Genomic DNA, 25339 nt, shown 5'->3' on the forward strand with positions numbered 1-25339 from the left:
GTCAATACGTTAGCTTGGCATAGAGAATCATATCCACTATTGGTCCATGCTGGATCGCAGGTCCTTCGATCCTGTCATAGAAGGTTGTAGTTCTGAAACACAAATTCATATTATTGACAGCAGAGTACAATTTGACGCTCTTCCACTGCTTTTCCTTAGGACTGTTTTCTTGAAACTCCACCTTTACTGATACAAAAAGAATAAGTCGAGGGGAGTAGTGAGAAACAGAGCAACAAAGAAGAACATAAAGTAGAAAATAGGTTGAGGGAGAGTGTGTGTGTGTGTGTGAATAATTGAAACTTCAATCATGTTTCTTTCACACATGAGTGCATGTACATGAGGAGTATAAACATACATCAGTATCAAACTAAATATGAGCTCACTTGTAGGCGGATTATGGCTAAAATTTCAACCCCTTTTGGATTTTTTCATAATTTTGTCATATTTTCCTCAGTATCCCACACAATTCTATTGCATCTCCCCACATTGAGTCGAGTCATTATGTTGCAAGATAGCATTCAAAGCATGTGCAATATCACACTATGATCCTACAAACTCTATTATAGATTCCACAAAGACTGTGTGCTATTTGGAACTGCATACATACATCTGCATCAAACTGCTTCTACTTTGTAAAACATAATGACTAACAATCTGCCTCACCTGACTTGAGCACAACATTTTCAGTCATAATTCTTCTCAGAATCATACAGTTAAATTCTCTGCTGAGTCGTTGGGTCTAGAAATAGCTCATATTGTGCCCTGATTCTTAATACACTTGGCATTATAGAGTGCTTAGTCCAAAAAGTGAGTCATAGTGACTAGAGCCTTAGTCTGAATCAATGACATACACAGCATTATTTCCATCTAACTAAAAATGATTTCGAGAAATAGTGACAACAAAATTCATACCACAGATATTTGAACCGTGTATCATTTGATTCATTAACCAATGCAATTTTTTTTTACTTAAGGACAGTAACTGCTTACACTACCCATCAAAAGCTTGGCGTCAGTAAGAATTTTTGAAAGAAAAGAATACTTCTATTCAGTACGGATGCATTAAATTGGTCAAAAGTGACAATAAAGACATTTATAATTGTACAAAAGATTTCTATTTCACATATATGTGAAAAGTGTATAACGGTTTCCACAAAAATATTGACTGTTGGAACTGTTTTCAACATTGGTAAAAAGAAATGCATCTTTAGCACCAAATCAGCAAGTTAGAATTATTTCTAAAGGGATCATGTGACACTGAAGACTGGAGTAATAGCTGCCATCACATGAATAAATTACATTGTAAAATATATAAAATACAAAACTGTTACTTTAAATTATAATAATATTTCACAGTATTGCCATTTTAATGTATTTTAGATAAAAAAAAAAGTCTTGGTGAGCATAGAAGACTTCTTACTCATCAAACATTAAAGAAATCTTACTGACCCCAGACTTTTAAAAGGTAGTCTATAATATTTCCTGAAAATCTCACCTTCATGAGGGAGTGAGTGAAAAGTCTTTTTGACAGTCGCATACTTTGAGTGCTCTGTGGGGCCTTAACAAACACAAAGTCACTCCTGCTGGAGATAGAGGAGAAACCATGCGTGTATGTGTGTTTGTTGAAGTCCCGGGAGACCCCCACGACCTCCATGTATCCAATACGACCGTCAGTATTTAGCTGCAGGTGGAGGTCATTATGTTGGTGCTCACGAGATTGAGTGTGCTTGAAACCGAGTTTTTGCATGAGGCACATAACGTAACCATGCTGGCTGAGCCAGCGCACCACTACAAAAATTATAACCAGGAATGAGACCATAAGAACGAAGGATAATGTGATTATAAGGTACAAAGTGAATTCAGACCCTTTTGGACTTTGTGAGGTAGAGCTTCTACGTTCAGAAGAGACATGTGAATCTTTCTCAGCCAGGGTGATGCTAACTACCACGCTAGCGGAGAGAGAAGGCCTACCGTTATCTTTCACAATCACAATGAAGCTATAAACAGACTTGCTATCTTCTTCTGTAAGTTTACGGGCTATACGCAGCTCTCCAGTATGTGCGCCTAAGTGAAACATTTGAGCATCAACCCCTGAGAAGCTGTAGAATAACCAAGCATTGTGGCCACTATCGCCATCCACGAATGTGATGCGATTGACTAGGTGTCCGATGCCAGATGTGCTAGGTACCAAAAACTGCAGCGTCTCATCGGGAGGGGGTGCAGGGTATATAAGAACAGGAGGATGATCATTCTGATCTATTATAAACGCATGCACTGTGGTGTTGGAGCTTTGAGCTGGAGTTCCTTTATCAAGAACCTGCACTATGAATTGAAACGCATTCAATTGCTCATAATCAAACTTTCTCATGGCATATATCTGCCCACTATCTGGGTTTATATATACATATGAAGACACAGACCTACCAAGAGCTTCGCACTCTAAAATTGAGAAATAAACAGTGGAATTATCACCCACATCTGGGTCTGATGCAGACACGGACAGAAGGGGAGCATTTGGTGCATTGTTTTCGGCTATGTCCACAGAGTAGGAAGGCTGTGACAAGACTGGGGGGTTATCATTAACATCTGAAAGACATAACACAAAAGATTCCTGCGAGGAACGGGGTGGGGAACCAGAGTCTGTTGCAGTCACAGTTATAGTGTATTCAGCCACAGACTCTCTGTCCAGCCGGCCATCGGTCATTAAAGTGAAAAGCCCTTTATATGGCGAACTCATCTTGAAAGGCAACCCATAAGGGATATGCATGCTCACTTCACCATTTTTCCCTGTGTCTTCATCTTTAACTTTGATTAGGGCAATGACAGTTCCTGAACTCACATTTTCAGAGATTACAGGAGAAACCACATTAATGCTGATAGTAGGAGTGTTGTCATTCACGTCAATAATCTCGATGTTGCACGAGCCCTCCATGGGAGGTATTCCTTTGTCTCTAGCGAGAACAGTGACGTCATATATATTAGCGAGCTCGTGATCGACTAGTCCTGCAACTCTAATTTCACCAGTCACAGAATCCACACTAAAGAGTTTTAACACATTGTCAGGGGTGTATTTATCAAACGTATACGATATTTCACCGTTTTGACCATGATCGGCATCAGAGGCATTAAGAGCTGTAACTAACGTTCTGAGGTGAGTTTTCTAAAAGCGTGATTATTTTTGTTGGATTGTGAAAGTGTGGCGCGTTATCATTGACATCTAGAACATTTATAAAAATGGCACTGTTGCCGGACTTTTCTGGACTGCCACCATCAACTGCAGTTAAACGCAATCTAAATTCGCTCGTCTTTTCTCTGTCTAGAGGCTTGTTCAAGACTAAAATTGGGATTTTGCTTCCGTCACTTTTAGTTTCTACTTTTAGTATAAAACAATCGTTTTGACTAAGAAAATAAGCGCGCAGTGAGTTCACACCAACGTCAGGGTCGTGCGCACTTTCTAAGCGGAATATCGTGTCTGGCGCAGCCGCTTCTGAAATTTCTAAAGAAGTGTTTCGGCTTTGGAAGTGTGGCGCATTGTCGTTAACATCCACAATTTCTACCGTAACGCTGTGCGTTTCCAAAGGATTCTGAAGAGAAATCTGAATCCGAGTATGACAATGTAAACTTCCTACACACATACTCTCTCTATCCATTGTTTGTTTGACCACCAAAGCTCCAGATGTCAGGTCTACGTCAAAATACTTAGCATTAGATTCCGAGATGATTCGCATCTCTCTTAGAAGTATCACATGAACGTCCATTCCTAAATCGTTAGTCAAGTGGCCAACAATAGTTCCTGGTTTAGATTCCTCAGCAGCAGAATATAAAAGTTCCGAGGCGTGCGTAGCAAAACGCAAAGAATTAAGAACAATCCAAACAGCAGCCCAGTCCAAAGATCTCTGAAAAAGCTCTTTACTCTCCATTTTCACTAGTAGCTAAAGACTACTTCAGGGTTTTAATTAATGCATATCCTAGACCTGACAAAACGTTGTTAAGAATAAAAGAAACACGTTTTGTTTTGTATCCATGATCTCCACCATTTGTTCTAAGTTTCTAAACTAACAACACAGCTCTCAAGAGCAACAAGCCTGTGCGGGTCTGGGAGAAGAGTTAAAGGGGGTGGGGATAAAAACAAGCGTTTCTATTGGATGAAAGTTACTTTGCTTAGACAAAAGCGCACACGGAGCTGTCCAAGGTGCTGATAGTAGCGTCACTCTCTAATGTAGAATGCATAAATATAACTTGTTTAAATCTGAGTTTGTCTCACCTGTTGGCTCTCAAACGTCCACGCGCTGTCTGGTAATGACGCATCAAGCACGTTTAGCGTGTCTGTAAAGTTTGTGGTGCTGCTGGGTTTAATGAGGGTGAGATCACTGAATTCTGACATTGGAGAGAGATAGGAGCCAAAGGACTGACTCTGAGACATCATGTCTCCTCCCAGAACCTCCACATACTTAATGGGCCCGTCAGTGTTGAGCTGGATCTGCAGGTTTCTGTTGGGGTTTTTGTATTCAGAGTTTGTTCTCCTGATACAGCAGCTTCTACTCCCTCGCGCACATTTCACCAGTAAGATGAAAAATGTCAAAAGACACAACAAGGACACGGAAGCCAAAGAGATGATAAGATATAAAGTAATTTTGCCAGTTTTCTTGTTGGGCTCGATGGTTTTCTCTCTATAGTCTGAGATGGGCTCATGAAAGCCGTCCTCTATCAGTATATCCACTGTGATTGTGGTGGACTGGATCGGTTCTCCATTATCCTTTATTTCTATCAGCAGTCTCTGAGAGGAGTCATCGTGCTCTGAAACAGCGCGTTTAGTCCTCACTTCTCCTGTATGTAAATTGACACTGAACAGAGACGCGTCCGTGGCCTCCGCGAGCCTGTAGAACAGCCAGGCGTTATGACCCGAGTCCGAGTCCACTGCTGTTACCTTAGTAACGAGATGTCCTGCTTTAGCAGAACGGGGCATCCTCTGATGAGAGACAGACCTCATGGATGTGGACGGGTAAATGACAGCAGGTGCGTTATCGTTATGGTCCAGAATAAACACATGAACTGTCGCATTACTACTTAAAGATGGAGAACCATGATCTTTAGCCTGAACGATGACCTCAAACACTTTTATTTTTTCGAAGTCAAACGAATGCATGCTAAATATGCTTCCATTGTCAGAGTTTATGTAGATATACGAGGATATTGGAGTATCCCAAATTTTAGGGTTCTCAATAGAGTATGCTATTTTACCATTTACGCCGACATCAACGTCTTGAGCAGATACCGAACAGATAATAGAGCCTGGAGTGTTATTTTCTTTTACGTACACATAATACACGTTTTCAGAGAACTTTGGGGCATTGTCGTTAACATCAAGAATTTTAACTGGAATTATTGTTTTGCTACTTAAAGGGGGCGAGCCTGAGTCAAATGCAGTGATTGCCACGTTATACTCCGGGAAAGTTTCGCGGTCTAAAACACCGTTTGTAACCAACGAATATTCGTTTGAGAAAGATGGTTTTAAAATAAACGGAAGGTCAGACTGTGTCTGCAGACTGACTTTTCCATTGTCGCCAGAGTCGATGTCCCGTGCACTTATTAACGCTACAACTGTCCCGCTAGGCGCATCCTCACGCACAGGGCTCGGTTTAGACGTAAGCAGTATCTGCGGTGAATTGTCGTTAATATCCGAGACTTCTATTTTAACTGTGCAATGGCCCTCCATTTCGGGGACACCTCTGTCTCTAGCTCTTATCTCAATGTTGTACATAGGAGTGGTTTCATAGTCCAACTCTCCGTTTAGTATAATATCCCCGGTATTCTCATCTATGTGAAATAACGAGCGCAAAGTATCAGAAGTGTGCTCTCCTAAGGAATATTTTATTTCTCCATTAGGACCTTCGTCTAAGTCTTTTGCATCAACTTTAAGAATCGTCGTGCCCCTTTTTGTGTTTTCAGAAAAAGCCGCTTTATAAACATTTTTCTCAAATACGGGATTGTTGTCATTGTTATCCAGCACAGTGACATTAATTTGGGACGTTCCTGATCTAACCGGGTTCCCTCCGTCTAAGGCAGTTAACATCAGCTGATGAATCGGTTTCCTCTCGCGATCCAGAGGTTTCTCCAGTACTAATTCAGGTACCTTTCTGCCATCACCAAGATCTTTTATTTTTAAACTGAAACATTCGTCTTTACTCAAAGTGTACGATTTCAAAGAGTTACTGCCTACATCTGGGTCTACTGCGCTCTCTAAAGGAAAGCGCATGCCAGGTACAGTGGATTCTGCTATTTTTAAAACACGGTCCATCGACTGAAAATGCGGATAATTGTCATTAATATCCTGTATGTCGACTTCCACTCTGTAAAGTTGTAAAGGATCCTCAATAACGATTTGCAGAGGCAACAGACAATTTGCGTTTTCTCCACAAAGGATTTCTCTGTCGATTCTCTCATTAACCACAATATCTCCTCTTCGTAAATCCAAGCTGAAATACTGCTTACCTGATTCAGAAGCTATTCGCAACTTACGATCATACAGCTCAGATATTTTCAAACCTAAATCTTTTACAATATTTCCAACAACAGAGCCCACATTTAATTCCTCGGGAATTGAGTAGCGAGTCTGTCCTTCTGTTGTACTCCACAAAAGAAGAGAGAGAAAAAAGAAGAGCAAATAATGCCTCCACCATCTGAATGCCACCCTCTTTGTCATTTTGACTTTAAATCCAGACTATTCACCGTTCTAATAAAAACTAGGGGTCCCACCACGAAGTCAATTTCGCTTGTCCATTTTGTCTCAAAAATATGTTAGAATCCATTTTATCGGAAAGATTACAGCATCCCTCCTCTCCGCTTGCACTGAACGTTGTAATGTCAGTGGGGGAGGGAGTAGATCTCTTTGTACAATTCTGCATGTGATTGGTGAGGAGAATAATCGCAATAACCAGTAGCAAGAGAACAGCCTCTTAAAGGCGCAGCATCAGCGCCTGCTGTCAAAGTATGATATATCATGAGTCATAATTTATTTGTGCTTTCTGCATAATTTTGTACAATTTTATTTATTTCAATATTAATGAAATAATTCTGAATTATTTGGTAATATATAACATGTGATGCTATTATTATTATTATTATGTGTAAAAGTATAAAGTGCAATGACTATATATATATATATACACACACACAACATAGCTCACTTTTCTATTTGAGGAACGTTACTTTGCTCAGAAGAAAGCACACGTGGTGCTGTCCAAGGTACTGGAAGTACTGTCACTCTATCATTTACATTTATTCATTTAGCTGACGCTTTTATCCAAAGCGACTTACAATTGCTATATATGTCAGAGGTCGCACGCCTCTGGAGCAACTAGGGGGTTAAGTGTCTTGCTCAGGGACACATTGGTGTCTCACAGTGGATTCGAACCCGGGTCTCTCACACCAAAGGCATGTGTCTTATCCACTGCGCCATCACCACCCATATTACCTTTATACGTATAAATAGTATATAGTGCATGTTTAAATATTAACGTTTTAAATCTGAGTTTGTCTCACCTGTTGGCTCTCAAACGTCCACGCGCTGTCTGGTAATGAGGCATCAAGCACGTTTAGCGTGTCTGTAAAGTTTGTGGTGCTGCTGGGTTTAATGAGGGTAAGATCACTGAATTCTGACATTGGAGAGAGATAGGAGCCAAAGGACTGACTCTGAGACATCATGTCTCCTCCCAGAACCTCTACATACTTAATGGGCCCGTCAGTGTTGAGCTGGATCTGCAGGTTTCTGTTAGGGTTCTTGTATTCAGAGTTTGTTCTCCTGATACAGCAGCTTCTACTGCCTCTCGCACATTTCACCAATAAGATGAAAAACGTCAGTAGACACAACAAGGACACGGAAGCCAAAGAGATGATCAGATATAAAGTAATTTTGCCAGTTTTCTTGTTGGACTCGAAAGTTTTCTCTCTATAATCCGAGATGGGCTCATGAAAGCCGTCCTCTATCAGTATATCCACTGTGATAGTGGTGGACTGGATCGGTTCTCCATTATCCTTTATTTCTATCAGCAGTCTCTGAGAGGAGTCATCGTGCTCTGAAACAACTCGTTTAGTCCTCACTTCTCCTGTATGTAAATTGACACTGAACAGAGACGCGTCCGTGGCCTCCGCGAGCCTGTAGAACAGCCAGGCGTTATGACCCGAGTCCGCGTCCACTGCTGTTACCTTAGTAGCGAGATGTCCTGCTTTAGCAGAACGGGGCATCCTCTGATGAGAGACAGACCCCATGGATGTGGACGGGTAAATGACAGCAGGTGCGTTATCGTTCCGGTCCGAAATAAACACATGAACTGTGGCGTTGCTACTCAGAGATGGAGAGCCCTGATCTTTGGCAAGCACCACAACACTGAACAGTTTTACGTTTTCATAATCAAAAGAGCTCATGCAGTAAATAGTTCCATTATCAGAATTAATATAAAAATAAGATGATGCTGGCACGTGATTAGAACTTGAATCCAGAATTGAATAAGTAAGTAGAGCGTTTTTATCCTGGTCAGTATCAGAAGCTTTTACTGAAAACAGTGATGCGCCTGCCAGATTATTTTCGTTTATGTACACATTGTATGAAGACTGTGAGAATAGTGGAGGGTTGTCATTCACGTCAAGCACTTTAACATTTACCGTCTTCATAGTTTTTAAGGGTGGAACACCAGAGTCCATGGCCAGTATTTCTACATTATATTCAGAATGAACCTCGCGGTCTAATAATGAGTCTGTTATCAGTGAATAATGATTATGGAAAGGTTTCAATTTAAAGGGGACATCTGGAGAGACAGTTAGCTCGACTTTGCCGTTATTACCGGAGTCCAAATCTTTGACGGTAATTAAAGCCACCACAGTTCCCACCGTTGCATTTTCAGGTACAGGGCTCGGTAAAGATGTCAGAATAATCTCTGGAGGATTGTCATTCTCATCTATGATATCTATCTGAACCGATGACTGTCCCTCGAGCTCTGGATTCCCTTTATCTTTAGCACAAACATCAAACGTGTATGACTTTTTAGTCTCGTAATCTAGTTTTCCAAATACTGTTATTTCGCCGGTTTCAGCGTTCACACTAAAAATATTTCTTACAAGTTCAGGCGTATGCGTACTAAATAAATACTGTATTTCACCATTAGGACCTTCATCTAAATCGGTCGCTTTTATTTTGAGCACGCTTGAACCAGAAACGGCGCTTTCTAGAACAGATGCCTTGTATGTAGCAACTTCAAATTTTGGTTCGTTGTCGTTGATGTCTTGGACAATTACTTGCAATACAGACGTCCCAGATTTGACTGGATTACCGCCATCCAGGGCTGTTAAAATAAGATTATGTATAGACTGTTTCTCCCTGTCTAAATTTTTTTCAATCACAAGTTCTGGTACTACTCTTCCGTCTTTTAGAGTTTTTACATTAAGACGGAAAAAAATGTTACTGCTAAGTGAGTAAGTCTTTAAGCTGTTGCTGCCAACATCGAGATCCTCAGCACTCTCAAGGGTAAATCGCGTCCCTGGAGCAATCAATTCAGATATTTTTAATGTGGCATCTTTATTATGGAAATTTGGTGCATTATCATTAATGTCTTGTATTTCTATCTCTACGCTATGCAACTGCAATGGATTCTCAATAACGATCTGCAGTGGCATTAGACAACTGGCGCTTTGTCCACAGAGCGTCTCTCTGTCTATTCTTCCATTAACTACCAAGACACCCTTCCCTGAATCCACACTAAAATACTGTCTGTTCGACTCAGATGCTATTCGTAACTTACGCTCGGCGATATCTGAGATGCCAAAACCAAGATCCTTCGCGATATTCCCAACGATAGATCCTTCCTTTAACTCTTCGGGTATTGTGTAGCGAATCTGAGCTCCAGTTGTATTCCACAATAGAGAGAAAGCGAACAGCCAAAGCGCTGCCCATTTCCACCCTCCGATCCTCTTGTGCCTCATTTCTCTAATGCACTTGATATTCCCATCAACAAAACGTCAATTTATATCCACAGAAAACAGAATGATGTTCTTCATTTTAGAAAGTACAACTAAGCCCATCCTCGTTATGGTGATCAGCTTCATAAAGCGTTTATGTTTCCTCTCGCTCTACAGCTCTCATCATTGTACTCCTCCTTTGGCTGGGGGAGGGAGTAGATCCCTTTACGGTCTGAAGCAGGATTGGTACTAAGCTCAAGGCTCTCTCATCCAATGAATGCTTTGCTGTTTTTAAAGGCATAACCAGCCCTCTTTTGTTAATGTTATGGCATTTAGTGGAGAATTGTGTTCCAAAATATTACAAACACATGCTTATAGATTATTACACGAACAAATATATATATATATATATATATAAGCAAAACGTCTTTAAAGTAACAAAATATGAGCATTTGCTGTGAACATAAAGAGTGGGCAAGTGTAACTTATTTGGTTGATCTTAAAACCTAACTGGAAAAAAAAAAATCTTCTAACTAATTGACCATAGTTACATTTTCGTGTTTATAAACCAATAATTCAATAGCAGGGTAAAGTTATATAGCGATACACGGGAGACCATCGTTTGTGTTCTCATATGCTCCAACCGCAAAAAAAAAAAAAAAAGGAATTGCATTTCAACGAATTTAGGATCACTTATTATTATTGTTAAATTAGTGCATGGTTAATATAACAAAAGCATATTATAATTATTTTTTATTTAATTTTTATGAAAATGCATATTTAAAAACGTGGCAACATTTAAAACGTTAATTATTGTGGAAATGCTTTATGATCTGTGAAAGGGGCCAGTTGGTATCGAATATTTTTACTTTTAGCATGTAGTCTAGCATTTATAAATAAATAAAATACATACATAAAATCGACACAAAACTTTCAAATTTCGCTTAATTTTTGTAAAAAAAAAAAAAAAAACTGCAGACCACAAATGCTATCCGCTGTCCAAATTGGTGGTGCTGAAATTTGGTTGCTCTGTCTCTCTCTGTCTCATATACACACACAGACACACTTAAAACGCATGCACTATTACACAATATGAAGTGTGGCTTCAGGCCATAATACTAAGTTTCAACAATATATCAACTTATATTATCATTAATACTGATGTTAAAAGTGATGTTAAATTGTGATTGTGTCTCACCTGTTGGCTCTCAAACGTCCACGTGCTGTCTGATAATGACGCATCAAGCATGTTTAGCGTGTCTGTAAAGTTTGTGGTGCTGCTGGGTTTAATGAGGGTGAGATCACTGAATTCTGACATTGGAGAGAGATAGGAGCCAAAGGACTGACTCTGAGACATCATGTCTCCTCCCAGAACCTCCACATACTTAATGGGCCCGTCAGTGTTGAGCTGGATCTGCAGGTTTCTGTTGGGGTTTTTGTATTCAGAGTTTGTCCTCCTGATACAGCAGCTTCTACTGCCTCGCGCACATTTCACCAATAAGATGAAAAACGTCAGTAGACACAACAAGGACACGGAAGCCAAAGAGATAATCAGATATAATGTAATTTTGCCAGTTTTCTTGTTGGGCTCGATGGTTTTCTCTCTATAGTCTGAGATGGGCTCATGAAAGCCGTCCTCTATCAGTATATCCACTGTGATTGTGGTGGACTGGATCGGTTCTCCATTATCCTTTATTTCTATCAACAGTCTCTGAGAGGAGTCATCGTGCTCTGAAACAGCGCGTTTAGTCCTCACTTCTCCTGTATGTAAATTGACACTGAACAGAGACGCGTCCGTGGCCTCCGCGAGCCTGTAGAACAGCCAGGCGTTATGACCCGAGTCCGAGTCCACTGCTGTTACCTTAGTAACGAGATGTCCTGCTTTAGCAGAACGGGGCATCCTCTGATGAGAGACAGACCCCATGGATGTGGACGGGTAAATGACAGCAGGTGCGTTATCGTTCCGGTCCGAAATAAACACGTGAACTGTGGCGTTGCTGCTCAGAGATGGAGAGCCATGATCTTTAGCCTGCACTATAATGCTGATTAGTTTAATTTTCTCATAATCAAAAGAGCTCATGCTGTAAATAGTTCCGTTCTCAGAGTTGATATAAAAATAAGATGATGCTGGAACTTGATTTGAACTTAAATCCAGAACTGAATAAGTGAGAACAGCGTTCTTGTCTCGGTCAATATCAGTCGCAGATACAGAAAACACTGAAATACCTGCCAGATTATTTTCGTTTATGTACACATTGTATGAAGACTGTGAGAATAGTGGAGGGTTGTCATTCACGTCAAGCACTTTAACATTTACCGTCTTCATAGTTTTTAAGGGTGGAACACCAGAGTCCATGGCCAGTATTTCTACATTATATTCAGAATGAACCTCGCGGTCTAATAATGAGTCAGTTATTAGTGAATAATGGCTATCAAAAGTTGGCTTCAGTTTAAAAGGAACACCCGGAGAGACAATTAGCTCGACTTTGCCGTTATTACCGGAGTCTAAATCTTTAACGTTAATCAGAGCCACCACAGTCCCCACCGTTGCATTTTCAGGTACAGGGCTCGGTGAAGATGTCAGAATAATCTCTGGAGGATTGTCATTCTCATCTATGATATCTATCTGAACCGATGACTGTCCCTCGAGCTCTGGATTCCCTTTGTCTTTAGCACAAACATCAAAAGTATATGATTTAGTACTCTCGTAATCTATTTGTCCAAAGACAGTAATTTCGCCGGTTTCAGCGTTCACACTAAAAACATTTCTTACAAGTTCGGGAGTATGCGCAGAGAATAAATACTGTATTTCACCATTCGGACCTTCATCCAGGTCTGTGGCTTTAAGTTTGATCACACTTGAGCCAAAAATAGCTCTCTCTAAAACAGACGCTTTGTAAGCAGCAACTTCAAATTTTGGTTCATTGTCATTAATATCTTGAACAAGTATTTGCAATAAAGACGTACCAGATTTTACTGGATTACCACCATCTAGGGCTGTTAATACAAGTTTATGTATAGATTGTTTCTCTCTGTCTAGAGGTTTTTCAACCACCAGTTCTGGTACCTTTCTTCCGTTTTTAAGCATTTTTACATTAAGGCGGAAGAAATCGTTACTGTTCAACGTGTACGACTTTAAGCTATTGCTGCCAACATCGAGGTCCTCGGCACTTTCAAGAGAAAATCGCGTCCCTGGAGCAATCAATTCAGATATTTTTAATGTGGCGTCTTTCGTGTGGAAGCTTGGCGCATTGTCGTTTATATCTTGTATATCTATCTCAACTTTATGCAACTGCAATGGATTCTCAATAACGATCTGCAGTGGAATTAGACAACTGGCGCTTTGTCCACAGAGCGTCTCTCTGTCTATTCTGTCATTAACTACCAAATCACCCTTCCCTGAATCCACACTAAAATACTGTCTGTTCGACTCAGATGCTATTCGTAACTTACGCTCGGCGATATCTGAGATGTCAAAACCAAGATCCTTCGCGATATTCCCAACGATAGATCCTTCCTTTAACTCTTCGGGTATTGTGTAGCGAATCTGAGCTCCAGTTGTATTCCACAATAGAGAGAAAGCGAACAGCCAAAGCGCTGCCCATTTCCACCCTCCGATCCTCCTCATTTCTCTGCCGCGTTTGTTATTCCCATCTACAAATCGTCATTTTACATCCTTATAAAAGCCGAATGTTATTTTCCATTTTCAAATGAACGTGTACTCAGCCTATTCTTGCTGTGGGCATCAGCCTCATGAAGCGTTCACGTTTCCTCTCGCTCTACAGCTCTCTTCATTGCACACCTCCTCTGGCTGGGGGAGGGAGTAGATCCCTTTGTACGGTCTGAAGCAGGATTGGTACAGAGCTCAACGCTCACTCATCCAATAGATGCTTTGCTATTTCTTAAAGGCATAACCAGCAGTCTGTTGTTTGTGTTACGGCATCTTGTGGGCAACTGTGCTCTAAAATATGCAATGCAATTCGTCTCAGACTGATTTTTTTTTTTGTCTGCTTAGACGGGAAAATGCTTGTACATGCAAAACAACTTTAAACCAACAGGTTATTAGCATTTGAGCATTACAGATATGAGCAAATTTAGTGAAAGTACCCTTACAGAAAAAAAAACAAACAAACATACATTTCACATTCAGTTATGTTAAAATCACATGTGAATCACATGCATTCCACTGTATGGAACACACAATGACATCGTGAAAATGTTCCAGAAATAACATTTCCCATGTGCAAAGCATATGTTTCACATGTAATTTTAACATGTGATTGCACATATGAGATTCATTAAGTTTTTTTTTTCTGAAAGGGAATTATTAGAACGCATTTTTAATGTGCTATTCAAACTTTTGGAATTAACAGTTTGGATTTAAATTTCAATGCAGCGGAAATACAGTTTTCAACAAAGTATTTTTAATAACTGTATTATTATTATTAGCATTAGTAGTAGCAGTAGCAGCAGTAGTATATATATATATATATATATATATATATATATATATATATATATATATATATATATATATATATATATATATATAATTTTATTTTTCTTTCATTCAACAATGTCTACCAAACCATCACTTATAAAGTATCACCAAAATTGTACAACGTCACATCGTTACGGGAGCTATCCAACCCAAAGTGCTGAATGCAGTACAAATGATCGGCATTATCTCCGGGAGCTTGTTTCATAAATACATACACACACACACACACACACATACATGCATACATACATACATACGTGCTTGCTTACTTATAGAAAAAAATAAAACAACCTAAGCTTAATAAAATAGTAAATCCATTTAATGTCATTATAGCGATCTTTAAGCCAAGCGACCCCGTCTATAACACACACACACACACACACACTTTCAAGCACGTCCACCATAATATGTATATCATAAATTATGATTTTGTTTCTAAGAAGAAATGTTCACTCTGTACTGATGCTGAGATAATCATTGTTCTGTTTCTCACCTGTTGGCTCTCAAACGTCCACGCGCTGTCTGGTAATGACGCATCAAGCACGTTTAGCGTGTCTGTAAAGTTTGTGGTGCTGCTGGGTTTAATGAGGGTGAGATCACTGAATTCTGACATTGGAGAGAGATAGGAGCCAAAGGACTGACTCTGAGACATCATGTCTCCTCCCAGAACCTCCACATACTTAATGGGCCCGTCAGTGTTGAGCTGGATCTGCAGGTTTCTGTTGGGGTTTTTGTATTCAGAGTTTGTCCTCTTGATACAGCAGCTTCTACTGCCTCGCGCACATTTCACCAGTAAGATGAAAAATGTCAAAAGACACAACAAGGACACGGAAGCCAAAGAGATGATCAGATATAACGTAATTTTGCCAGTTTTCTTGTTGGGCTCGATACTTTTCTCTCTATAGTCTGAGATGGGCTCATGAAAGCCGTCCTCTATCAGTATATCCACTGTGATTGTGGTGGACTGGATCGGTTCTCCATTATCCTTTATTTCTATCAACAGTCTCTGAGAGGAGTCATCGTGCTCTGAAACAGCGCGTTTAGTCCTCACTTCTCCTGTATGTAAATTGACACTGAACAGAGACGCGTCCGCGGCCTCCGCGAGCCTGTAGAACAGCCAGGCGTTATGACCCGAGTCCGAGTCCACTGCTGTTACCTTAGTAACGAGATGTCCTGCTTTAGCAGAACGGGGCATCCTCTGATGAGAGACAGACCCCATGGATGTGGACGGGTAAATGACAGCAGGTGCGTTATCGTTCCGGTCCGAAATAAACACGTGAACAGTTGCGTTGCTGCTCAGAGATGGAGAGCCCTGATCTTTAGCCTGCACTATAATGCTGATTAGTTTAATTTTCTCATAATCAAAAGAGCTCATGCTGTAAATAGTTCCGTTCTCAGAGTTGATATAAAAATAAGATGATGCTGGAACTTGATTTGAACTTAAATCCAGAACTGAATAAGTGAGAACAGCGTTCTTGTCTCGGTCAATATCAGTCGCAGATACAGAACACACTGAAACACCTGCCAGATTATTTTCGTTTATGTACACATTGTATGAAGACTGTGAGAATAGTGGAGGGTTGTCATTCACGTCAAGCACTTTAACATTTACCGTCTTCATAGTTTTTAAGGGTGGAACACCAGAGTCCATGGCCAGTATTTCTACATTATATTCAGAATGAACCTCGCGGTCTAATAATGAGTCAGTTATCAGTGAATAATGGCTATCAAAAGTTGGCTTCAGTTTAAAAGGAACACCCGGAGAGACAATTAGCTCGACTTTGCCGTTATTACCGGAGTCTAAATCTTTTGTGTTAATCAAAGCCACCACAGTTCCCACCTTTGCATTTTCAGGTACAGGGCTCGGTGAAGATGTCAGAATAATCTCTGGAGGATTGTCATTCTCATCTATGATATCTATCTGAACCGATGACTGTCCCTCGAGCTCTGGATTCCCTTTGTCTTTAGCACACACATCAAACGAGTATGACTTTTTAGTCTCGTAATCTAGCTTTCCAAATACTGTTATTTCGCCGGTTTCCGCGTTCACACTAAAAACGTTCTTTACAATTTCGGGCGTGTGTGCACCAAATAAATACTGCATTTCACCATTAGGACCTTCATCTAAATCTGTTGCTTTTATTTTGAGCACGCTTGAACCAACAACGGCGCTTTCTAGAACAGATGCTTTGTATCCAGAAACTTCAAATTTTGGTTCGTTGTCATTAAAATCCTGAACAGTTATTTGCAATAGACACGTACCAGATTTGACTGGATTACCACCATCTAGAGCTGTCAGTATAAGATGGTGTATTGCCTGTTTCTCTCTGTCTAGAGGTTTATCAAGCACTAGTTCTGGTATTTGGCCACCGTTTTTGTTAGTTTTTAAATTTAGACGGAAAAAAATGTTATTGCTTAATGAATATGACTTCAGGCTATTAGTCCCAACATCAAGGTCCTCGGCACTTTCAAGTGTAAATCGTGCGCCTGGAGCAGTTAATTCAGAAATTTTTAATATTCCTTCTTTACTGTGGAAGCTTGGCGCATTGTCATTTATATCTTGTATATCTATCTCAACTTTATGCAACTGCAATGGATTCTCAATAACGATCTGCAGTGGAATTAGACAACTGGCGCTTTGTCCACAGAGCGTCTCTCTGTCTATTCTGTCATTAACTACCAAATCACCCTTCCCTGAATCCACACTAAAATACTGTCTGTTCGACTCAGATGCTATTCGTAACTTACGCTCGGCGATATCTGAGATGTCAAAACCAAGATCCTTCGCGATATTCCCAACGATAGATCCTTCCTTTAACTCTTCGGGTATTGTGTAGCGAATCTGAGCTCCAGTTGTATTCCACAATAGAGAGAAAGCGAACAGCCAAAGCGCTGCCCATTTCCACCCTCCGATCCTCCTCATTTCTCTGCCGCGTTTGTTATTCCCATTTACAAAATCTTCATTTTACATCCTTATAAAAACCGAATGTTATTTCCCATTTTCAAATGAACGTGTACTCAGCCTATTCTTGCTGTGGGCATCAGTCTCATGAAGCGTTCACGTTTCCTCTCGCTCTACAGCTCTCTTCATTGTACACCTCCTCTGGCTGGGGGAGGGAGTAGATCCCTTCGTACGGTCTGAAGCAGGATTGGTACAGAGCTCAACGCTCACTTATCCAATAGATGTTTTGCTATTCTGTTATTTGTATTACGGCATCTAGTGGACAACTTCTCTAAAATATGCAATGTAGTTAGTCTGAGACTTATTTCTCAAATGCTTAGACGGGAAAATGCTTTTGCATGCAAAACAACCTAAAAGTAACATAGCATTTGAGAATTACAGGTATATGAGCAAGTGCTTATTTGTTCTTAAAATTCAGTGGGAAAGAACCTTAAAGAAACACCACATGAATTTTACATGTGCAGTTACATTAAAATCACATGTGAAATAGGTGGAACACACATTGACACCATTAAAATATTCTAAACCTACGTTTCCCATGTTTATTGATAACTGTAGTCTGTAATTGCATATGTGAAATTCATGTAGTTTTTCAGTAAGGGGAAGGGAATTATTAGAATGCACACACACACACACACATACATATATATATATATATATATATATATATATATATATATATATATATATGTATGTATGTATGTATATATATATGTATATATGAAGAGTTCATTAGCAAAAACAGATAACGCGTTTTTAACAATGTTCGAAAATCATGTTTTTTCATTGTGCATTCCAATTAATTTCAATCAAACTGAAGTTGGGTTATTTTCGTTAGGTAAAAAAAAACAGCTAACTAACATAATAAAACACAATAAAAACATTTTTTTTTTTTTTACAAATTAAAAAAACGGAGTTATGCTTTTGCAAATAAACTCATATATATATATATATGTGTGTGTGTGTGTGTGTGTGTGTGTGATCTATTTATTTATTAATTTTTTTGGCATGCTTTGCCGTTATTGTGACAGGACAGATCAGAATTGACATGCAGTGGGAGAGAGAAAAGAGAGGGGACGGGATCGGGAAAGGTCCTCGAGTCGGGATTCCAACACGGGACGCCTGTAGCGCAACGGCGCGGCTATGCCCACAAGGCTATCTGCGCCAACTAGAACATATTTTTAATGTGTTATGTAAACTTTTGACATTAACAGTTTAGATCTCAATTTCGGTAAAGAGGAAATACAGTTTCTCACTTATTTATTTACTTACTTACCAACCAGCCAAAAAATGTCTACCAAACCAGCACGTATAACGTAGCACCTAAACTATACAACGTCACATACGGGAGCTGTCCAGCCCAAAGTGCTGAATGCACTACAAAAACTTTATCTCCGGGAATTTGTTTCGGCAACATAAATATGGTTGTGGTGGGGGGGGGGACAAAAACATATAGCTTAATCTTAATAAAACATTAAATCCATTTAATGTCATTGCAGAGAAGCGATCTTTAAGCCAAGTTACTCCGTCTGTCACGCACACACACACAAACTTTAAAGCATGTCCACCATAATGTATCTTAAATTATGCTTTTGTTTCTAATAGAAAAAAAAAATCACATACAAGTCTGTACTGATGCTGAGTTAATTATTGTTCTGTTTCTCACCTGTTGGCACTCGAACGTCCACGCGCTGTCTGGTAATGACGCATCAAGCACGTTTAGCGTGTCTGTAAAGTTTGTGGTGCTGCTGGGTTGAATGAGGGTGAAATCACTGAATTCTGACATTGGAGAGAGATAGGAGCCAAAGGACTGACTCTGAGACATCATGTCTCCTCCCAGAACCTCCACATACTTAATGGGCCCGTCAGTGTTGAGCTGGATCTGCAGGTTTCTGTTAGGGTTCTTGTATTCAGAGTTTGTTCTCCTGATACAGCAGCTTCTACTGCCTCGCGCACATTTCATCAGTAAGATGAAAAATGTTAAAAGACACAACAAGGACACGGAAGCTAAAGAGATGATCAGATATAATGTAATTTTGCCAGTTTTCCTGTTGGGCTCGATACTTTTCTCTCTATAGTCTGAGATGGGATCATGAAAGCCGTCCTCTATCAGTATATCCACTGTGATAGTGGTGGACTGGATCGGTTCTCCATTATCCTTTATTTCTATCAGCAGTCTCTGAGAGGAGTCATCGTGCTCTGAAACAGCGCGTTTAGTCCTCACTTCTCCTGTATGTAAATTGACACTGAACAGAGACGCGTCCGTGGCCTCCGCGAGCCTGTAGAACAGCCAGGCGTTATGACCCGAGTCCGCGTCCACTGCTGTTACCTTAGTAACGAGATGTCCTGCTTTAGCAGAACGGGGCATCCTCTGATGAGAGACAGAACCCACGGATGTGGACGGGTAAATGACAGCAGGTGCGTTATCATTATGGTCCAGAATGAACACAAGAACAGTTGCATTGCTGCTCAGAGATGGAGAGCCGTGATCTTTAGCCTGCACAACAATGCTGAACAGTTTTGTTTTTTCATAATCAAAAGAGCTCATGCTATAAATAGTTCCGTTTTCAGAGTTGATATAAAAATAAGATGATGCTGGAACTTGATTTGAAGTTAAATCGAGAATTGAATAACTCAGTATTGCATTTTTGTCTTGGTCGATATCAGATGCAGATACAGAAAACAATGCAGCCCCTGGCGGGCTATTTTCCTTTATGTACACTGTATACGAGGGCTGTGAGAATACTGGAGGGTTGTCATTCACGTCAAGTATTTTTACATTTACAGATTTCGTAGATTTCAAAGATGGTACACCAGAGTCTCGAGCTACTAATTCTATGGCATATTCTGCATTAGCTTCACGGTCTAATAGTGAGCCAGTCACCAAAGTATAGTGATTGTCAAATGCTGGTTTCAGTTTAAAAGGAAAACGAGTGGAGATGGTAAGATTTACTTTGCCATTATCACCCGAGTCCAAATCTTTAACGTTGATTAAAGCAATAACTGTACCGACAGATGCATTTTCTGACACTGGGCTAGGTAAAGATGTCAAAACGATTTCGGGAATATTGTCATTTTCATCAATAATATTCAGCCTCACTGAAGAATGACCCTCTTGCTCTGGGCTCCCTTTGTCTTTAGCGCAGACGTCAAAGGTGTATAATTTTGTTAACTCGTAATCTAGTTTTCCAATCACTGTAATTTCTCCGGTTTCAGCACTGATATTAAAAGATTTCCTCACGCTATCTGGTGTACGTACACCGAAAAAATAGTGTATTTCGCCATTAATACCTTCATCCAAATCAGTGGCCTTTACGGTTAAGACGCTTGAACCAAATGTTGTACTCTCCTGCACAGATGCTTTATACTGCGATTGTTCAAATTTCGGTTCATTGTCATTAGTGTCTTGAACTATTACTTGTATTAAAATAGTTCCAGATTTAACAGGATCGCCGCCGTCTAATGCTGTTAAAATTAGCTTATGTACAGGCTGTTTCTCCCGATCAAGCTGTTTATCAACTATCAGTTCTGGTACCTTCTTACCATCTTCAAGTGTTTTCACATTTAAACGAAAAAATGCGTTATTACTTAAAGCATAGGATTTGATACTATTGCTACCGACATCTAAATCCTCGGCACTTTCTATTGGAAATGTTGCGCCCACAACTACTGATTCTGCTATTTTCAAAATGCTGTCTTTTGTGTGAAAATTTGGTGCATTGTCATTTATATCTTGTATTTCTATATTAACACGATATAACTGCAGTGGATTCTCTATAACCAATTGTAATGGCATTATACAACTGGCGCTTTGTCCACAAAGCGCCTCTCTGTCTATTCTGCCATTGACTATCAGCTCACCGTTCCTTGTATCCACACTGAAATACTGCGTACTAGAATCAGAGACTATCCGTAACTTACGATTAGCGATGTCAGAAATTTCTAGACCATTGTCCCTTGCAATGTTTCCAACAACAGATCCTTCCTTTAGTTCTTCTGGTATAGTGTATCGAATTTGAGCTCCAACTGTATTCCACAATAGAGAAACAAACAGCCAAAGCGCTGCCTGTTTCCACACTCGAATGCGTCTCATTTCCACAGTAATTTTAATGTTTCCATCAATGACTGTTTCGCATATATCCAGACAAAAACCTAATTTTTCTTCTTTCATTAAAATCGCAAATCCGTTTGGATCGAGGGGTCGGTTTTGTAGTGAGCAGCGTCATAACCGCGAGTCTATTCTCCTTCTCTACAGCTGCTATCACTCATTGTAGCCCTTTCCTGCTAAGGGAGGGAGTAGATCCCTTTATATTATCGCACCTCATTGGCGCTTAGATCAGAGCGCTGCTGTCCAATAGAGGACAGAGTCTCTCTTAAAGGGGAACATGCAACTTTTGCTGAAGATGTCATATGCTGTTAGTTCTGTATTGTCACAAGAAAAGGAAGTGTGTGTGTGTGTGTTTGTGTACAGAATAACTGAATTTACACGGGGGGAAAAAAGTATTTTTAACAAAATTACCAAAATTTAACAAAAAGCATCCACAAAATTATGCTTTGAAATCTAAAAAAGGCAAAATAAATCGATTATTATCTCCAAATTTACTAGCTGTGGTCACTAATGACCAATAAGATTCTCAAATCTCAACAGCTCTTTAGTAAGTAAATTGCATTCTATTTGAGCAAACAAAGAGCATTGTCATCGTGTCGCTGTCCACAGCTGTGGTGCTGAACTTTGCTCAATTAACTGTTCTTATCACCTTTTAGCCCACATAAAGACACGCACGCTCAAAAATACAAAGCTGCCTTTCCTTCTTTTTCTCCAAATAGTATGTGTGTAGAATTAATAAATAAATATGCATGTGAACTCGCAAAACACCGCGCGATATAAATACATATTTATATTTAGATACAAATGACAGCTCTGAATATAGCAAAATTCTCACCTGTTGGCTCTCAAACGTCCACGCGCTGTCTGGTAATGACGCATCAAGCACGTTTAGCGTGTCTGTAAAGTTTGTGGTGCTGCTGGGTTTAATGAGGGTGAGATCACTGAATTCTGACATTGGAGAGAGATAGGAGCCAAAGGACTGACTCTGAGACATCATGTCTCCTCCCAGAACCTCCACATACTTAATGGGCCCGTCAGTGTTGAGCTGGATCTGCAGGTTTCTGTTGGGGGTTTTGTATTCAGAGTTTGTCCTCCTGATACAACAGCTAGAACTTCCGATGCTGCTTCTAACGCATTTCACAATCAGCGTAAATAATGTCAACACAGACAAAAGTGACACGGTGCCTAAAGAGATGATCAAGTACAACGTGATTTTGCCGCTTTTTTTGTTGCTGTTTTCTGTAGTTTTCATACTGTATTCCGAGATGGGCTCATGAACGTCTTCCTCGATTAGTATATCCACTGTGATTGTGGTGGACTGGATCGGTTCTCCATTATCCTTTATTTCTATCAGCAGTCTCTGAGAGGAGTCATCGTGCTCTGAAACAGCGCGTTTAGTCCTCACTTCTCCTGTATGTAAATTGACACTGAACAGAGACGCGTCCGTGGCCTCCGCGAGCCTGTAGAACAGCCAGGCGTTATGACCCGAGTCCAAGTCCACTGCTGTTACCTTAGTAGCGAGATGTCCTGCTTTAGCAGAACGGGGCATCCTCTGATGAGAGACAGACCCCATGGATGTGGACGGGTAAATGACAGCAGGTGCGTTATCGTTCTGGTCCGAAATAAACACATGAACTGTGGCGTTGCTGCTCAGAGGTGGAGAGCCGTGATCTTTAGCAAGCACGATGATGTGAAAGATCTTCATTTTCTCATAGTCAAATGAGTGCATGCTAAATATACTACCATTTTCAGAGTTTATATAAACGTACGAAGAAACGGGTGCGCCTTGAGTATTAATATCGAGAACTGAATAGACAATTTTGGCATTTTCTCCCGTATCTCGATCTGATGCTGTTACTGATGCTAAAATGGATCCCGGAGCGTTGTTTTCTTTAATATAAACCGAGTACACACGTTCAGAGAAAACCGGAGGGTTATCATTGACATCTAATATATTAACTGTAATGAGTTTGCTAGATATCAGTGGAGGTGATCCAGAGTCTGATGCTTTGAGCTCAATGTCATATCTAGGAAACTCTTCTCGGTCTAATTGTGAATCTGTCACCAGCGCGTAATGGTTTGAAAACGTAGGCTTTAATTTAAAAGGAGTGTTCGGTGACATGCTAAGTGTTATATTTCCATTTACGCCTGAATCCAAATCTTTAACACTTATTAATGCTACCATAGTCCCAGCGGGCGCATCTTCTGGCACAGGTTTGGGTGAGGAGGTGATGGTGATCTCAGGTGCATTATCATTCACGTCTAAAACAGTCACCTGGATTCTACAATGTCCCTCCATTGCAAGTGAGCCTTTGTCTCTTGCGCGTATGTCAATTTTATATGAGGTGCTGGTTTCATAATCAAGTTGCTTCGAAACGACTAACTCGCCTGTCACGGGATTAATGGCAAACAAATTTTGAATTATTCCAGGTGTATGTGCCGCAAATGAATACTCAACCTCTCCGTTTGCACCATCATCCAAGTCAATAGCTTTTACAGTTAATATCATTGTACCCGGGACTGTGCTCTCCATCACTTTAACCTCATATAACTCGTGTTCAAATACGGGAGCATTATCATTTGCATCAAGAATTTTCACAGAAATCTGCATAGTTCCAGACCTCGCTGGATCACCCCCATCAATACCTGTCAAAATTAGATGGTGCACAGACTGTTTTTCTCTGTCGACAGCTTTTTCTAAAACTATTTCCGGGACTTTTGTTCCGTCCTTATCGGTTTTTATGTTCATAAAGAAATGTTCATTTTTATTAAGCGCATATGTGCGCAAGGAGTTTGTTCCAGCGTCAGGATCTTGAGCAGGTTCCAAACGAAACCTCGTTCCTGTTAACGTTGACTCTGGAACCTCAATTGTGTTTATTTCCGACAAGAATATTGGAGAGTTGTCGTTAATATCTTGTATGTCCACCTCGACACGATAAAACTGGAGTGGATCCTCGATTATGACTTGCACTGGTAGCACACAACTCGCGCTTTGTCCGCACAGGGTTTCTCTGTCTATAATATCATTCACAAGCAGCTCGCCGTTCCGCAAATTTAGACTAAAATAATGCTTACCAGACTCAGGTGCTATCCGTAATTTACGGTTAGATATATCAGATAAATCCAAACCGAGATCTTTAGCTACATTTCCAACAACAGATCCCTCCTTAAGCTCCTCCGGTATTGTATAACGAAGCTGCGCCTCTGTATCTCTCCACAAAACAGCGAAACACAACAGCCACAGCGCCCGCCAGAGCAAAATCCTCTTTTGTATTTGAGTCCTCATTTCCAAACACGATAAATAATCGTTGATTCCAGTATCCTGACATTCATTTTACGACTATAAGCCTTCAAGAAAATAATGTAGCATTTTAAAATGTATAGAAATCCAGATCATATTCTGTTGCTAAATACATTGCAGCGAGTGCAGTGCATTTTGTCTCAGGTCTGTGCGCAATGGTTCTCAGCCTTATGTCGGGGGAGGGAGTAGATCCCTTTGTGCAGTGTGGTCCCATTATTGGACGAGCGCTCTCCAGTCACAACATGAATCAGTCTTAAAGAGGCAGAGCAAAGCCAAGCTCAACACCCATGCAGAATAAATACAGTTCTTTTATGAGTCGTGTTGCATTGAAACGACTATTTTCCTCCACACTTACTCGTTATAAAAGTAAATTCAGATAAATATGGTATTTAAAAAGGCTATACTGCAAAACTGAAATCATTAGGCTATTTTTAAAAATTAAGATGCTGCATAAAGCATTTGGACGCTCAAATATGTAACACATGAATATCGCTCTTAAGACTTATTCTATTATTA

General features: G+C 40.2%; 1 protein-coding gene and 1 pseudogene across 19 annotated transcripts in view; both read right to left on the reverse strand.

Annotated features, from left to right (window-relative positions):
* The window catches only part of LOC306864524 (protocadherin gamma-C5-like), a gene marked incomplete at its 5' end in the record, with an annotated part of 71270 nt that overhangs the window by 8188 nt on the left and 37743 nt on the right, over positions 1-25339 (reverse strand). For 2 of the 18 annotated variants that reach the window (XM_079408591.1, XM_079408600.1), the window contains one exon: positions 19081-21507. The exons of 7 other annotated variants lie outside the window; for them this stretch is intronic. In XM_079408591.1, coding sequence (XP_079264717.1) covers positions 19081-21507 — 2427 coding nt within the window. Of the gene's footprint in view, positions 1-4264; positions 6704-7542; positions 10147-11149; positions 13607-14945; positions 17403-19080; positions 21508-22357; positions 24809-25339 lie in introns of those variants that run through there. 9 more of the 18 variants (XM_079408590.1, XM_079408599.1, XM_079408589.1 and 6 more) reach the window with 8 other exon arrangements.
* LOC306864393 (protocadherin gamma-C4-like) lies at positions 37-3758 on the reverse strand (annotated as a pseudogene). Its single transcript has 3 exons — positions 1972-3758; positions 1540-1788; positions 37-92 (listed from the first exon to the last, which is right to left on the reverse strand). The product of its transcript is annotated as a protocadherin gamma-C4-like (transcript).

This window comes from Barbus barbus (genome assembly GCF_936440315.1).
Source record: "Barbus barbus genome assembly, chromosome: 45".
Lineage (NCBI taxonomy): Eukaryota > Metazoa > Chordata > Actinopteri > Cypriniformes > Cyprinidae > Barbus > Barbus barbus.